General features: G+C 41.3%; 1 protein-coding gene across 4 annotated transcripts in view; it reads right to left on the bottom strand.

Moving 5' to 3' along the window:
- Positions 1–17,103, bottom strand: part of TRPM3 (transient receptor potential cation channel subfamily M member 3) — a 372,035-nt gene that overhangs the window by 25,506 nt on the left and 329,426 nt on the right. The window contains exons 13-20 of one of the 4 annotated variants that reach the window (XM_044446645.1): positions 16,140–16,175; positions 15,832–15,972; positions 13,185–13,214; positions 10,437–10,726; positions 8,555–8,783; positions 8,030–8,197; positions 2,652–2,795; positions 1,722–1,850 (exon numbers count right to left, since the gene is read on the bottom strand). In XM_044446645.1, coding sequence (XP_044302580.1) covers positions 1,722–1,850; positions 2,652–2,795; positions 8,030–8,197; positions 8,555–8,783; positions 10,437–10,726; positions 13,185–13,214; positions 15,832–15,972; positions 16,140–16,175 — 1,167 coding nt within the window. The remainder of the gene's footprint in view (positions 1–1,721; positions 1,851–2,651; positions 2,796–8,029; positions 8,198–8,554; positions 8,784–10,436; positions 10,727–13,184; positions 13,215–15,831; positions 15,973–16,139; positions 16,176–17,103) is intronic. The other 3 variants (XM_044446646.1, XM_044446647.1, XM_044446648.1) reach the window with 3 other exon arrangements.

Here is a 17,103-nt window from a genome sequence, read left to right as displayed (position 1 = left end):
CATTTAATGTTAATTAGCACAATCAACTAGCTTGCAATTGGTCTATCTCGCCTCCTTAATCTTTTCCTGTTTCTTTACCTGAATACTAGAAATGCACGATTTCATGCATAAATGCTACTGCATGCATTTCAGAACTGCCTATGTATTAGCCTTTATAGTTCAACAAACTTTTCCCCCCAAAAAAGCATTTAGATGTAGAATACAATACAATAAAATGAAATATTTGAGTTATATGAAAAGTGTAACTTAAGTTCATCATGGTATCTGCCCAACTTCCTTGAATTCCTTTATCAATGTTGAAGAGCCCCCTTCTGTTTGTAGAGATTATTTTCTTCACTGTTCTTTACTATATATAAAGCATTCTGCTTATAGTGCAATCTGAGCAGTTATAACTAAAACTCAAGCACAGTGTAGGTTTCTAGAAGCAACATTTAAGACTAATATTTATTGATGCTCCAGGAAAATTTGCAAGCTTATTTACACATTTCACATATTTTAGACTATAATCTTCTCAAGTGAATAATCTTGTATGTATGTAGAAATGAATATAAAAATATAAGCAAAGCCATGCTGGATCAGACTAATGGCCCGTCAAGTCCAGTGCTCCATCGACATGGCAGCAAACCCACAGGATCCCTCAGGCAGGATGAATGCAGGATCTCTGCCTGCTCTAGTGGTGGTGGGTCCACTCCTTGGGTTGGACCACAAACGCCTGCATGGCCCTGTGCCACACCAGCCTCCTGTCCATGAGTACTTGCTGAAATAAAGGTCTGGAGGCCTTGTCGAGCTCTGTTGCATCTGACCTTAGATTAATGCTTCAGTTCCTGCTGCCTTCTGTGAATCTTTCTGTCTGAGGGGTCTTTTCCCGTCTGGAACCATATGGGGGGGGGGTCTTTAGGAGACAGGGTCCTTTAAAAACACACCCACACAGACTTACCAGCATATGCAAAGTGGCATATGTAAATTAGAGTAAATTTTGCCCTGTGGGACTCAGCTCTTCCCCTGTGTTGTGCTCTTTGAAAAACACCAGTTGATACACAAGTGATCTTACGTCACATGTGGTTATGTGATACACAAGATGTTCCATAACTTCTAGCAGCCCTGTATTGGATTAGGTACATTGTCCTGGGGTGACTGAAGCCCGACACCTTGCCATTTTCCCAATTTAAATTTTCACTGAAAACTGTCATTTAACCTGTGGGATGCATGTAGGTCTGAATGGGAAGGAGAATCATTTGTTTTAAATTAAATTTAAAGATATGATTTAAAATACTATTAATATTTACCATATTTTTTCTACCTTACATTGCTGTGCATTGCTCTCTTTTACAGAGAGAAATAACTTAGATCGTAAGTTTCTCTTTCATGAAAAATTGGGCTTCTGAGAGCAGAACGGTTTTCAATCTAGCAGAGCATCTTATGAGCGCAGCAAGGGAGAAAATCACTGCTTATTTGTCTTCCCTTTAACGTTCCCCCACCTCCCATCCCCAATTTTGGAGCATCCTTCCAACTTCTTAGAACAGATTTTCTGTTGGCAGGAGAACTTTAGGGGAAAAGGAGGAATTACCCGAAACGGACTCTCTTCCACTGGTGGTAATGTCCTATGAATGGCACAAAAGCAACTCAGAATACTGATAAATCTACAATAACAAATTGATTTTTAGGTGAAAACAGAACTATAGAAAGCAGTTCCATTAACAGATCTTTCAAGATAACATTACCTCTCTCATTTTCTCTATCCCCATTGTGAATATATAAGAGATAACTATCCACTCCTGCATGGAAGGCCAGCGATCCATCTTCACCAACACAATATAATTGAACAGCATTAAGTACCCAATGTATGCCATCTGCAAAGACATAAACCCATTTTTTTTCTGAGTATAAATGCCTAGCTCATATGTTACTTAATCCAACATTCCCAGTTTTCTATTTCTATTTCCATCCTTAAAAAGAAGGCTAACTTTCTGCTTCAGCCATTTTCAATATTTGCAAGAGTTGAAATGCACACTACAGAATCCCACACCTCCTGTAAGAGCTTCTGTATTCAGTGGAGTGCAAAATTCTTTGTCGGCAAAGAGAAGCATATACAAAACTGTCCAGTTTTTGAAGTGATTAGAGCAAGCAAATTCATTCATGCAGGTGCTCCATCAGAGTGCATTTGGATCTCAGGTACTGGTTTTATATTATTCAAAGTCAACCCACAGAATAGTGCATAAATTGCTATAATTAGTAGAACAGGACAGATCACAAATTGGAGTATATCAGCTGTTCAAATAAATGTGAAAATTACCCTTTTATCCCCTCTCCCCCTGCTATTATGTTTGCATAACATGGAATAGGGATAATTCTTTAAACTATCCCATTAGATTCTCATTATTATTCAGTGACATATAGAGGGGCTCCATTTGTCATCTTCCAGCAAACTATCTTCAGACAGGCCACCTTGGGAGGGCTTTGGTCCTGAAAAGGGGCCTGGAAATACTTCAATAAATAAAATTAATGAAATCTTCAAAACAAAACCATATTTATAGAAATATTTGTTCTTATGAAACAGTGCTTCATTTATACAATGTAAACATACTGATGAAGGGGGCCTTTGCAAATGTGTGTCATTAGGGGCAGATGACAAAATGATAGTTGCTCCTTACAGTGTAGAACCAAAATTTAACAATTGGTGCATTGTAGAACTCATAGATTTTGCGCCCAAAGGGGATTAATCTGTGTTTGCTCTGAACTTCTTCTTCTTCCTTCTTCCGTGCTGATGACTCTCCATTCCCACGTCCCAACATTGCCTACGATGAAAAAGTACAAGAACAACTATAATAGACTAACTTCCAGTTGTCATATCCTGTCACATTGGATCAATTGGTGGGATACTGGCCAGAATAGATAAATATACACTGACTTTGCAATCTTACAAGAAAAATCTGGAAGCTTCTGTGCAATTAAGTGTCACAAAAACTTAACTCTTGTAAATGTCAAACCACCATTCATAAAACAGATTGCATTTTCCAATGCTACCCTAGCACCAGCAGGAACTATTACATAAATACAACTCATGAATCTCTTCCATGTTCAAGTTGTTGAAAGTACAACCATTCAGCAGAGACATTTCTACTTTTTGCTTGCTGATTTGCTATTCTACTTACAGTTGCTTTATATTAGGTTACCATAGAAATTACAGTGGTATTATACTGTATAGTACCTATACAGTACTATACCAAACAATTGACTACAGAACAAAATGTTAGTCCAATGAATAAAAGGATTCCGTAACTGAGAAAATGATGTTGGGATAGGAACAAAAGAGGCAGGAAAGCATGTTCTAACTACAGCTGGAATGATAGATACTTATTCTCTACTTCAGTATCTTCTCTGGGCTTTGAAGCAAGCACAATGCCCTGACATCCCCTAAGATTTCACAGAGAAAGAGGTTTCATGATAAAGCAGCCGTAGTCACTCAGTAAGGTAAGGTCAAACGGAGAGGTTGTATTGAATTCTAAAGCTTCTGTGTTCCTAAAAAATTTCACACTGACCTGGTGCTTACATGGGAGAAGTTTTAAATACAGACTTAGAGCATAAAATGTTAGAAGACATTTTAAAAATGTCAATAAGCATGTAAATGCAAAATATTGTGATCTTTCCTTCTGTGGCTAGCAGGCATGGGAACCTTAATTCTGTGCAAGTTCAGGAAGATGCTAAAGGAACTGAGACCACTAGAGAACTGAGAGGACACTTGCCAAAAGAAAAATGTGTGAGCATATGGTTGGCATACTCCATTGACTCACATTGCTTACCATAGGTCAGTGCACTTTATCTGATGGTTATTTGCTAAAAGGACTCAATTCAAGGACAAATTTTAGAGGCTGTTTTTCTTTGATGATGGAAGGGCATTTTCTGAGAGAAAATGTCAGGGGCGGAAGAAGGAATCTATTCAGGTGCATAAGATCCTTATTGACATGGCAGCCAAAACAAGGACAGAACTGGAGTTTCCATCCAACTAAAACTATCTGGGCACTGTCCTGAAATATATGAGTCTAATGTGGTCCCCTCAGTCCATGTGAGTCCAATGTCTTCTTAGAATCTGACTGGGAACATATGAACAGGGAAGCTGTCACACCACTGGCCCAAATAGTCAGGTAAGATATTTGCTTGCCATCATTCACAAATTTGTATTCCCAGGGCAGCTTATAATATATCCAACACTGTACTCTGCAACATCGCAGGGAGAAATATTTCCCAGCCCTAATATCTGAGATCCCTTTACATGGCAAAACCATGACAGAACTATTGACCTTCTTTATGCACATCTTCTTTCAACCACTGACTTGGTTACTAAGAAGAGGGCCTTTTCTATGGTGGCATCCCAGTTGTGGAATGAGATCCCAAGAGAGGCTTGCCTGGGGCACCTACAGTGTGGTGAGTTTGGTCCCAGATGAAGACATTCTTTGCCGAAGCATTTTAGTCCTTCTGTGGTTTTAACCTGTAATTTTAATATTTGTACTACTGTTAGCTTTTAGTTTGGTTTTTATCTTTTTTAACTGCACTGCATTTTTAAACTTTCATATTTTATTATGTTGTATTTTGTGGTTTTAATTGTTGTGAACCACCTAGAAAGCTTTGGCTATTGGGAGATATAGAAATAAAAAACAAATACATACAAATGTAGGTATGAGGAAGGGTGAGAGTGTCCGGAAATCAATGTACAGAAAACAGTCTTTTATACAGTGTTTTGAGAAGAAAAGGCCCACTAGAGGTAAATAAATGGGCTTTATTTCAAGGATTAGGGTACTTCCAAGTTTTGAGAAGGAAATTAAAAGAAATTATTTAAAGATGTTTTTCATCTTTCATAAAGGTACACTCCCAAGAGAAGTTGAAAGGATATAACCTTTCCCCAAACTTTAGGCCTGATCAGAATTTTGGGTAATTATTTATTAATAGGTGCAGGAATTGCTAGCACGTTTAGGGAAGGAAGCATATGTTTCCAGTGTCATTTTATGTTTTAAAAAGATCGGCCTAGATGACAAGTATATTTTGCATGTCACTCTGATACTTTAAAAAAAGAAGTGGCAGTTCTGTTCATGCTAATAATTATAATCACACACTTATGGAAACAGAGTTGAACATGAAGTCTGAAATGCTGAAATTGATGTTACAATTTGAATTGTACAGATGTATGCTCTTCTTATCCTTTTCTAGGATCCTGCTTCCACTTTTCTACTTCTGCTTCCTTTTGGATTAATTCTGCCAGATTTGCTTTAAAATAACCATGGACCACTGAGCACAAACTCCTAACCACATTCACAAGTGATGAACAATGCTGAGGTTTGGGTGAGTGTTGTTTAAATTAAACATCACAAAAGTTCTTTCAAGGTGGAGAGTCCCAAGCATTCTGATTATTCCAGAAAATACATGACAGCAAATGGTTTGCACTGCGCAGACAGACAGTTAGTGAGAGAAGAAAGCTGATGCGTATGTAGGTGGCTTCTGATTTTCCATCTACTATTTAATTATGATTCAGCATGAGTTAGGCTGAGTCATGCATCAGTCCTGTTTTGGGGAGGACTGCATTGTGCTGTGTTTTGAGGGCTCTCTCTCTGGCATTGCTGTATGGTATTTTTGTACGGGAAGGGCATTAACATCTCTGTGGGGTATGAACTAGTAAATTCATGACTTCAAACAAAACCAGTCCTATGCTTGCTGAAATGGAAGATTCCTCAAGGTGAGTTGAATCCTGTGCTGCTGACTGCTTGAAGTTCGTCACATACAAGACTCGTCAGAAATATGAGAATAAGCTTAACATAGGTAGAGGGGAAAGAACACAGAAGGAAAACAAAGGCCACCATCACAGTGTGCTGAGGAGAGAACATGGGAAACTATGTTTTGTCTCTAAAAGCAAGATGATATGGTACCCTATGCAACTACATCGTCAAGCTGGGGGATCACTAGAGGAAGACATGGTATTGGAAAAAGGGACTGGAGCGTCACATGGGGCAATGACTGCACACTACACTGTAGACCATGAAACAAGCTGTGGTTATTGGATCTGAATAAGCACTCCATTTATCGATCAGAAGCCAGCAATAATTAGCTACAATTACAGCAGAACGAGCTCATTTCAGAGGAAAGCAACCTGTCAATCTTATGCTGGCTTCTGATCTTTTCCTCTTTTTCCAGTGTCCAGGGTCTTGCCTGCAAAGGGGTCCTGTAGGCTGATCTTGTGCCTAGCGTCTTCTGCTTCCCTGAATTTTGGTTCTTGTAAGCAGAGCCTTCTGCTTGCCCGCAGATAAGGTCTTGGGGGCAGCTCTTGCTGATGGCCTGTGGGAAACAGCCTCATTTTTAACAAAATGTCATAAAGCAAAATAGTTGTTGTTCTAAACTGTTGATGGGCACTGAGCGACCAGTCAGTAGCTCTGATAATAGAAAAATGCTGGGAAAGTCTTATGTCCACAAAGATTCTTAATGATCAGGCTTGAAGAGGTTTGATTTTCTCCTTTGTATACAACATATTCACTTAGAAGTTGCATTTAAAATTAGCAAGGCAGAGTCTCAAAGGAATTTCTTGTTTATGTTTAAAGAGTTTGGCGTCATACGAAGCAGTTGTATAATGTACAACTAACACTAACAATGAATAGCAAAGAAAGATTATAGGGAGAATCAAATGAAAGAAAAATATGCAAGTCCTGGTCACTAGAGGTACTAGAAGAAGCCAATCGTAAAGATGTAAAGTTGGTCTTGTAAATTGGTCTTGGCAGCACAAATCCCTGGTTTTCATAGTCTTGAAAATGGTATAATTTGAAAGGGTCACACATTTTAGCGTCTAACTAAAACCTCGACAAATGATTGCTCAACTTCATAGAAGTCTCAGGTATAACTGGAGATAAGTTGATTTGTATGCTTAAATAATATGCATTTCTATTTCTGACTTGTGACAATAAGAGTTTTAACATGACAGTGATTAGGAATGCATTTTTAATTATTAACATTTTTGTTGAGATACAAACCTGGGAATAATAATGTGCTAAAAGACAACATATACATATAACTGCAACCCTGAGATTTTGGTAACTCATTACATTAGGCCCAAGTTTACATTTCATTAGGTATTACAATACAATAATAATAATTATTATTATAATACCTTACCAGCACTAATGACGTTGTATTAGCATAAACCTATGCTTGTGCAACGCAGCTGGCACAATGGGGGGAAATAACAATTTGTCACTGGAATGTGGTGATATAGTAGCAAAAAGGGGATGATGTGTTTTCAAAATCGCAGGGACAAGGACCATAAAATACTGTCTAACCATCAGGAAATCTATCTGAACATAGGAAGGCTATGAGACCCCATACTTGGAGCTGAGCCAGTCAGACCATCTAGGGATGCTGTTGCTACATTGCCCACCCCGTGGCCTGACAGTCTCCCTGACTGAGTTCAACCATGTTGGCTAAGGTGGCCTCACATCTGATATTGAAGAAGTTCAGGCATCTTTGATTTGAAAACAAACCAAATATGCTACCATGCTGCAGAAGTTCATCTACAAATCACCACTTTTTCCTATTACACTATTTATATTGTGCACATGGTGATTTACGCCAGCACAACATCATTAGTGCTAGTGCCGGAACAACACGAGATACTGCCAGAATGGCATGTTGGGAATCCTCATCCACCCTAAGTCTGCAGGTTCCATCATTCTTTTATGCCTGATCGCAAGTTGCGTCAGTATAATGCACTAATGCATCATTGTGTACAGGATGTACCAGAGGTACAAACTGATGAGCCTGGATGCTCATTATGACAAGATAATTGTCACATGGTAATACTTAGTCAAATGATTTTTCCTGGACACAATCCGCTCAATACTGCTCAGGCATGCTTCATTTCAACAGGGGGTGAGGAAGAAGCTGTTTGGTGAATGGCACTCCCTGAAAGCTTTGCAGGCCATAGCACATGTTGAAGAGGCAATAGCAAGTGGGCTAATAACTATACAGACTATCGCCAGCAAGAATTTTGCCTTACTGTGAGTTCCATGTCCTCCTCCTCCTTCTCTTTAACAGGTTTTTCTGGTTCCTCTGGCTCTTTCTCTTGAAGATGGATATCTTGAGCCTGAGACATGTAAGGCATGTCATCTTTGTTCTTGAACTCCAAGCTGAGAATTGAAGGAGGAAGTAGAATTCCTAGAATTACCTAAAGTAATAATAATGATAACAATAATCATCACAATTAACAGGTTAGGGTTATGCCAGTTTCTTATTTAGTTTCAAATTTCACATGCTGTTTGGGCCATCCAGGAATCTGACATTTGTGCTGGCGAGTTTCAGAATGATTAGCTTTAGAGATCGCAGTGCCCCCTAAAGTTCTCAAAAGTTTGGAAATGAGCGGACCAGCTCGCCTTTTCACATGGAAGGATGTACAGTGTGTCTCTTTTGCAAGTAACAGGACATGGTAGCCCCAACGCTTTACATTAGTAAACCAGTGATGGCTAATTCGATGTGGCCTTCCCCTGTGCCTCAAGCTATTATTCGATTTTAAAGCAGTCCTGACCTTTAGACTTGAATTTTTACGCATCCGGAGCCTCCCCATCCACATGTCTGTGAGCAGCATTTGGCTGCAAGTGTGAGCGATGAAATCCCGGTGCTTGGCTGCCACTGCAAGTTGCAGGCATGTGGCGTTGCTCCAGTTCTTCAGCTCATAGGTCAGCAGTTTCATTGCCAGCTGCTCATCCTGCTTGTAGGATTGGTCCAGCAGCTCCACCGCCAGCTGGCCAAAATCCCTGCAACACAGGGCATTTTTGTTAACTTGTGCAATCTGTTACATGCAATGTAAACAATTTGTACGAGCTTCTGGTGCAAGGATCTGGTTTGCTTGGCTAAGATACTGAGAGTGTTTTTGACCTGCTAGTGCTTCAGATTAGGAATTTACCTGAGATTCTTAATTTCACTTTACCTAAGGCACTCCAATGTCCGCTTACCTCCTCTCCTATTTGTCACCCAGCTGACCTAGCCTGATTCTTATCATGTACTTGTGAGAAAAATAACATTTCCTAGGGAATCCTTAAGCAAGGTAAATATGGGTTTGGACTATAGTATTTGATTGTGCTCCAATCTTATCAACATCCTCTCTTTTTTATGCAGCTCAGCTCTGGGGTCTTTGGGTTTATCATATATTTCACCATCATGGATTAATTGGTTGGAATGATAAAGAGACAAAGTGGAGTTGCTACCTTTTGTGGCAAGCAGTGGTGCAGCTAAGACTTGACTTTGAGACGAAATCCAGGGCCCCGCTGCTCAGCGCCCTGCTCTAAATGATCACCCAGAAAATAGCAGGTCATGGGAAAGAGGCCCGGTGTCAGAACTGGGCCAGCACTAGCATGCTGGGATGCACTGGCTCTTTTCTTCTTACTTTGTGGCAGGCTGGCAGTTTGGACACACATACACTTATTTTATTATTTTGATTTTAAAATATATTATCATTTTCTAAATACAAATGCTTATTCCCAGGGAAATGTGTATTGTATGTATCAGGGCAACGGAAAATAACCTTCGTTTTATTCCTGGAATCATGAAGCTACAATAATTTAAGGGAATTTAAAATGCAAAATTAGTCACAATATAACAAATGCAAAATTTGTCATATTGCTTTATCAGGGCTGGCAACAAGGTATTGTTTGCTAAACAAATATGGGAACATAGCAAAGTATAGAATGGCATGTGAGGTATGGGTAGGAAGAAGAGGAATTCTGTTTGTATGCATCAAAACTGGAGTAATATGGATAGTTGTTTAAAGAGGCCTACTGTAAGATTAGTAAGTCCATGGTTTACAGTTCCCTAGCTGCACTATGGATGGCAGCTCCTTCTACTTGGCCATGTTAACAGTGCTCCTAACAGGCAGTCGTTAGTATTCCTTGGTTTCTCAGAGTTCCAGCCAAACTGGAGATCCAAGCTCACATGCATAGCTTCATAACCTCAGGTAAGATTTCTGCAATGTAGGGTATTTTTTGTTTTTTGATAGAACAAAATGTAACCACAAACTTCTGAAGGGCTTGGTGATCAAGTGTGCATTGCACTAGATTTTCAGCATCTGCACTAGCTTTTCATTACTTCCCAGGCACAATTCAGGATGCTGTTTTTGACCAATAAAGATCTTCACGGATACCTGAAAAACATCCCCTATGTTCCTAACATCAACCTAGACATGCTTTATTGTCACATCAAAGACACACAGTGAGGCAGTGTAAGTGACTGTCTCAAACAAAGCCCTTTACCCTAAAGACACCCTTAAGTCATTGAGTACTTTCTGGAAAGACTGTAAGGCGTCTTATTTTGCCTGGTATGAGCAGCCCAGTGTTAAGAAGTGGGGAGATTTTGGTAGGCGTCTATACTATATAAACAGAAGCAAATAAATATTAACTCATTAATTATGCAACCTGGAGTTGTGATTGAGTTCCTGAGATATGTCATCCACCATATCATTTTCAGATGCTTCGTGGGCCATGGCTTTGCAGAGTTTACAAGCCACTAGTGCCTTAGCCATGGCTTCCTCTCCATGCTGCCAGAAGAAAAGGGCCATCTTCTGGCGTTTCATCAGCACAGCCCACACCATCAGCTCATGAAAGGGGAAAGGGAAATGATTAATTTCAGGATCATCTAGGTCAATATCCACTTCTTCCTCTCGCTTCTTGGTTGTTTTTCTTCCTCTCCGCAGTGGGACATCATCCTGTTAAATGAGGAATAAAGGTCATTAGACCAAGGCATCTACAACCACATAAGGCCATACTGAGAGATCAGAAGGGGTAAAGTCCTATGCATGCTCAGACAGAAAGAAAAATATATCTTCAATTCACAGCATTCTCCAGACAGCATGACTGGCTGGGGTATGCTGAAAATTGTAGCAGCTTTATCTCTCTAAACATGCATAGGATTATTCCCTAAGTGACTTTCCTTACTAGAGCCGTACATGGTCCTTGCAACCTTCCATTCTTGAGTCTACTTGAATCTAATTTCTCACCCAGACAGATGAGTTACCCAAAGGATGGATGACTCAACATCAGCATTGTTCCACAAGGAGAATGCCTACTCCATACACCTTTCCTTCCAAAACCAATGTACAATGTTAACCATTACTTTACCTGAATAACAGTTAACAGATCTGCTCAGAAAACAACAATTTAACACTCCAAAAAGTACCTGTTAGGACAGCATTTTAATATCTCCACTGCCAGCAGCATTAGTACTATAGGCTGATTTAATCCTCCTAGGAAAAGCAGTCTTAAACATCCTGATTCACTTCTAAATATGGAAATATGACTGATGTAGAATGAGCAATACAGTTTGCCAAAAGAGTTTTGCAGGAAGATTGATGATTGCTCTGCCTCTGCCTCTACTACTGCCTTTTCTTCTTGTGGTCCCTACGATGTAATCCTCCCAGAGTCTGCATGTGCAGTCTATGTTAGCCTTCAAGTGCTGCCATGCCTACCTTCTATCTTCCTTATGTCCCTCAAATCATTTCCCGTTTACATTGTTCAAGAGAATTACAGTTTCTTGGAGTTAAAGGCCAGCATTCTATGACTGGTTACTAGGCAAGAATTTCTGGCCTTTTCTTTTTCTTTTAAAGCCCCGGGGTGTAAACACAATACCACAGGTAGTTATGCCACATTTTAATGTAAAAAATTCCTTTTGTTCTTCATAACCTCCTGGACAAATTAAGGCAATCAAGGGCATACAGTGTTTTTTCCTGAAATATTTTGCTCTATAATTAGGTGAATGTGAATTACATCATAACAAAATTAGAAAAAAAATATTTTATTGTGGAATATCTAAATACCACGCATGCAAAGACTGCTTAGTCACAGAGTTCAAGTTTTGCAGTTGTGTCCAGCAGTAATGGATTCTATGTGCATGGTGGCAGCGTGGCCTGTCCCTCCAAGATGCTGCACAGGAGAAGAGCTTCTGCAAGTGTTTGCAGCTGGCTGAATGGTGCCACCTTGGCCATTGTTTAGTGACCACTCCCCGTACATGTATGATGTCCACAACCGCCTTCAACATCTGCTCAGTCAAACTAAATGTTTCTGTAATCATAGCAAAGCTCTGTGCATTTGTCTTCCCAATCCTCCTGCAAGCACATGTGACCCTGATTTAGACGCCTGTGGCATTTCAGCAGAGGAGGTTCCCCCCGCCCCCGTCCCATTTTCATCCTGAAATTACAATAAAGACCTTTTTCCCTTTAACTGCCCATAAATAGCAGGATGAAAATCGGGGCAGAGGTGCAGAGAGGAAGCTGAAACTATCCTCTTCCGCAACCACAGTTCCAATCCAAACTGGAGCCATGCACACTTGCAGAGGTGTATGGGAGACAAGCACGGATAGCTCAGCTATGCAGGATGAATGTTTAGCTTGGCCTTTAGTGCTGTGGTTCATTAGGGGTCCTGCTCACTCTCAAATGCCCCTCCTTGTGTCACAGAACAGCAATTCAGATTTCTGTATGAACAGATGGGTAAAAACTATTTTGTTTCATGCTCAGAATCCCAGAACCGCTTTAGGTATGCACAAGGGCATTTGCAATCAGATATTTGGGACTGCAGGTGGCGCAGTGGTTTAAACCACGGTGCTGTTGGGCTGGTAGATCGAAAGGTTGCTGGTTCGAGTCTGCACAATGGGATGAATTCCCGTTGCTCCGTCCCAGCTCCTGCCAACCTTGCAGTTCGAAAGCATGCAAATGCAAGTAGATAAAAAGGTACCACTTCAGTGGGCAGGTAACAGCGTTCCGTGCACTATGGTGTTTAGTCATGCCGGCCACATGACCATGGAGACTGTGGACAAACGCTGGCTCCCTCGACTAGGAAACAGAGATGAGCACCGCCCCCTAGAGTCAGGCAAGATTGGACTTAATGTCAAGGGGAAACCTTTACCTTTACCTTTTATTTGACTTTTTACCTTTGAATGGCTGGCCACTGACTCACATCAGAAACTGCTTCAGAAAGTTTCCCCAGTGCCGCTTGGGGTACAGAGGTGAGGGGCTGCCATTCTAAAAGCATTAGTCCTGGAGCACACGGAATGAGTTGCCTGGTCCTTTGGGTCAATAATAATGCTACCATGAATAGTTAACAGCCTGCTCTGAATATATTTGTTCCTATTTCGATGACAAGATGTCATCGAAATAGCTACATGCCACTTACCTCCATTCCCAGAAGTTTCAGAGCTTTGGGCTGTAGACAGAAAGAGAAAAGGGTAATCATCTCTGACTGTCTCTCATTAAAGCACAGAAACTAAAAATCACTTCCCCTCCCAGCTCCACACAATATTAATCAAACATAATGGGACCTCTAATATATAGCTATATCTCCAAGAAGCTCCTAGATGTTTGTTGTCTATGTAAAGGAATACAGAATCACTTCTACTCTTTAATTGGCTCTCAAAGAAAGTTCCGGTCTCCCACTTTGCCACAACCCAGGCAATTTGGCTTGTCTGAGTGGGCAGGAGCCCTCAAATGGCTCATGCACCGCTGTTGAGGTATCTGAAGGCTGCTGCCCCAGCCAAGCCACACCCCAGTGGGCAACACTGGCGAGCTGCATCATAAAGGGCAATTGGGGAAATCTGGCTGGCACACGACTGGCATCTCAGTGGGGGAAATAAGTCTCTCTCTCTTGCTGTGATTCTGCAAACTGGCCCCCAACGCCACAGTTCCCAGCTGCCAGAAGGACTGTAACTACGTTCAGCCAAACATGCTCAGAACGTCCTGCTCAATGTGGGAAGGTTCACAGCCGATGCAATGGGGCCAGGGTGGACACCCTCTAGCCCTTGTACAAATCCAATTTCTAATGCCTGAACAAAGCTCACATTTCTTGTACAGGCAGTCCCTGAGTTATGAACGCCTGGGTTACAAACAGCCCATACTTATGAATGAACTGCCATAAAGCCAATTGATTTTAAAATATTACCGCAGAAAATTGTCATCACCACAGGGAGGGAGAGGAAGCGAAATGGGGACAAGGGAGGGCCTCCAAAGCATCACCAGAGAGAGTGAGAGGGAGGAAGGGAGAGGGAAAAGGTAGAGAGGGAAGTTCCGAAGTTGCATTTCTGCCCCATGCATCTGAAGAGGGAAATCCCTCTGGCATTTCCCTGGTGCAAAGAGGAGGCACTGGTGAGTTTGGTTGGGGCGGGCTAGAGATATTCACTTTTTTTCCACTTTCATGGGGGCCCTGAACCCCTAACCCCCATGAATGTGGAGGGCTGACTGTATGTGATCTGACCCACATTCACATTTGACTTAAAGAACAATTTCCATATTCACAGAAGTGGAACTCGTTCATAACCAAGGAACTGCCTGTACAGGGAGGTAGTAGAGTCAATGCTCACAGAGACCTATACTGGGAATACGCAAGTAGCAGAGATATAGAAATTTTCTGCCATCTCCACCAGAATTCGTGGTTATCTCTGAGCTTACCTGCAATTATCAAAGTACCTGTGGGGTAATACATTTTCTCAATAATAATATATAGTTGTGTACTACTGCTGTTAAAATGCAAAATTTTTGGAGGTAGACTGATCTTGAAAGGGCCTTCTTGCATCTTCTTGTAGGGTGTATTGTGTGGCTGGGATTGTGGCCTGTGGTATTCATGGGGTACTAAAAAAAGGAACACAGAGAGAGCCTCTTTTATGTCCTAAACCAGTGGTGGTAAACCTACGGCACACGTGCCACAGCAGGCACACAGAGCCCTCTCTGTCAGCACGCGAGCCAAGTCATCCCAGCATCACCCCAGCAGCTGAGCATCAGATAACAGCGCACACAGGGGCCAGGCGCATACTCGGAAAGTAGTGGTGCCAGGCGATGACATCACGAGCCACGATTCATTAGCCACGACTTGTCTGAGCATGTCTGGCCAGTGCACTGCCAAGGATATATATATTTGCTTGGACTGGCTGTGAGCTGTTTTTTTCCTAAACGAAAACCTCAGTTTTCAGCTTTTATTGCAGTGCTGGCACACTGTGATAAATAAGTGGGTTTTGGGTTGCAGTTTGGGCACTTGCTCTCTAAAAGGTTCACCATCACTGAGTTAGGGTTAGAAAAACGAGGTGTCCTGGCATGATTTTGATGGTTGGAACGTGTTTAGAATGGGCAGAAATGTTGAGCTGTGCAGAAAAAGCTGCTCAAGGAAGGCTTTTTTCAAAATCGCCCTCTTTTCAATAGAACTTCAGCCCTATATTAGGGTTAGGAGTATGCACCCAGGTAGGGTTAGGGTTAGAGTTAGAAAAACAAGGTGTCCTGGCATAATTTGATGGTTGGAATGTGTTTAGAATGGGCAATGTTGAGCTGTGCAGAAAAAGCTACTCAAGGAAGGCTTTTTCAAAATTGCACTCTGTGTTGGAACACCAAGTCAAGTTGCCCCAGCATCGCCCCAGCAGCCAAGCATCAGGTAACAGCGCACATAGAGGCCATGTGGATGCTTGGAAAGGAGTAGCAGCGCCAGGCGATGACGTTCTGAGCCGTGATTCATTAGCTGCGACTCGTCTGAGCTTTCGCATGCCCAGTCAGTGCGCTGCCAAGAATGTTTTTTCTAAACTAAAACCTCAGTTTTCAGGTTGTATTGTAGTGTTGGCACGTTGCGATAATAAGTGGGTTTTGGGTTGCAGTTTGGATACTTGGTCTCTAAAAGGTTCTCCATCACTGCCCTAAACCATCTAGTCTTGTCATGTCCTAAACCTACTACTGCTTGCCTTCCAGCTCACATGGGTAACTCCCCTCTCATGCCAACACAGTCATCCTATGCATTTATGATTTCTTAAAAAAAGTTACATACAAAATTTAACAATAACCATCCTTACTCTCTTGGGGCCAAATAAGTTGTGATAGAGCGTTCGGAAACGTTTTCGAGTATAATTACAGCGATAAGCTCCTCCCATCAGATATTCAATCACCAGGCCAATATCAATTAGGCTTATCCTATAATCTGGAGGTAGATTTCCCTGTTTTTTTTCAATGGAATAAAAGACACACAAAAAAGGGAGAGAAAGATAAAGCTCATTAGTATGCCTAGTATAAACACTCTACTATAACTATGAGAGTTTTAAATAATTAAATGAAATATTACAAAAACATAAGAATATATTATTATGCTGGTTAATCAATTCACCTTAAAATAGATCCAACCGAAACCTGGATATTCACGCTTGGAAAGAAGACATAAATTAAATAAGAAGGTGCATTAAAAGGTAGAAATAACAGAAGATAATAAGTTTCAGAACACACGGTTCAGGCTCTTCTCAGAAGGAAAGCAGGAAACGCCACTGCGGAACAGAAAAAGCATGAAGGCAAAGCATTTCTAAGAACACAGGACGTTTCCTAGACACTGGTTGTCAGCCTAAAATTGTTACCTAGGATAACCTAAAATTGTCTCCTGTTGTATGTGTGTATATTCTGGTAGCCTCCTTGGTGCCGTCTGCTGTTTTACCTCTGTCAGGGTCTTAAGACAGTTTTCCACAGAATGCACCCTAGGACAGGAAAAACACCTGGAGTGAAAAAGCCTACCTCATGCCAAGCCCTAAGACCCACCTCCTTTTTAAAAGTGACAGGTGACCCCACCCCCTTTCAAGATGGAAATCCCACCCTAGTTGGAAGTCCACCTTCCAGAATGCAGGGATCAATTGACCCGGGTCATGATCAGGATGGCATGAACCTGCCAGGTGATCCTTGCATCCACAGTAGGACTTCTGGAGCTGGGATTTCCAGCTAGGGTAGGACTTCTGGTCTGGAAAAGGGCCAGGTTTAGAGTTTTGACATGAAGTAGCCTTTTCTACTACTAACACTGTAGTACATGTACCTGCAACATATCTTCAAGCAACACATTTTTGGTTGTTTTTCTGGGTAGATTCTAGCATGCTTAGCAGCTTGCAAAATCAAGACCTACATGTTTCCCTCCTTCTGTCCCTAATAATAGCTTCCCTTTTATTTCCTGAAAACAAACAAAAACAGAAAGCACTTTCTTTAACATTACTAGCAATCAAAATTGATTTGTTGGTATCTTCCTAAATGTGCTCATTTTAGAGGATAAAAACCTTTCAATTAAACTCTTGGCTGTTGGTTTTTCCTGTTGTGCA

This window comes from Varanus komodoensis, unplaced genomic scaffold (genome assembly GCF_004798865.1).
Source record: "Varanus komodoensis strain SLA01 unplaced genomic scaffold, ASM479886v1 scaffold5, whole genome shotgun sequence".
NCBI lineage: Eukaryota > Metazoa > Chordata > Lepidosauria > Squamata > Varanidae > Varanus > Varanus komodoensis.
This window is presented reverse-complemented; position numbering and strand designations above follow the sequence as displayed.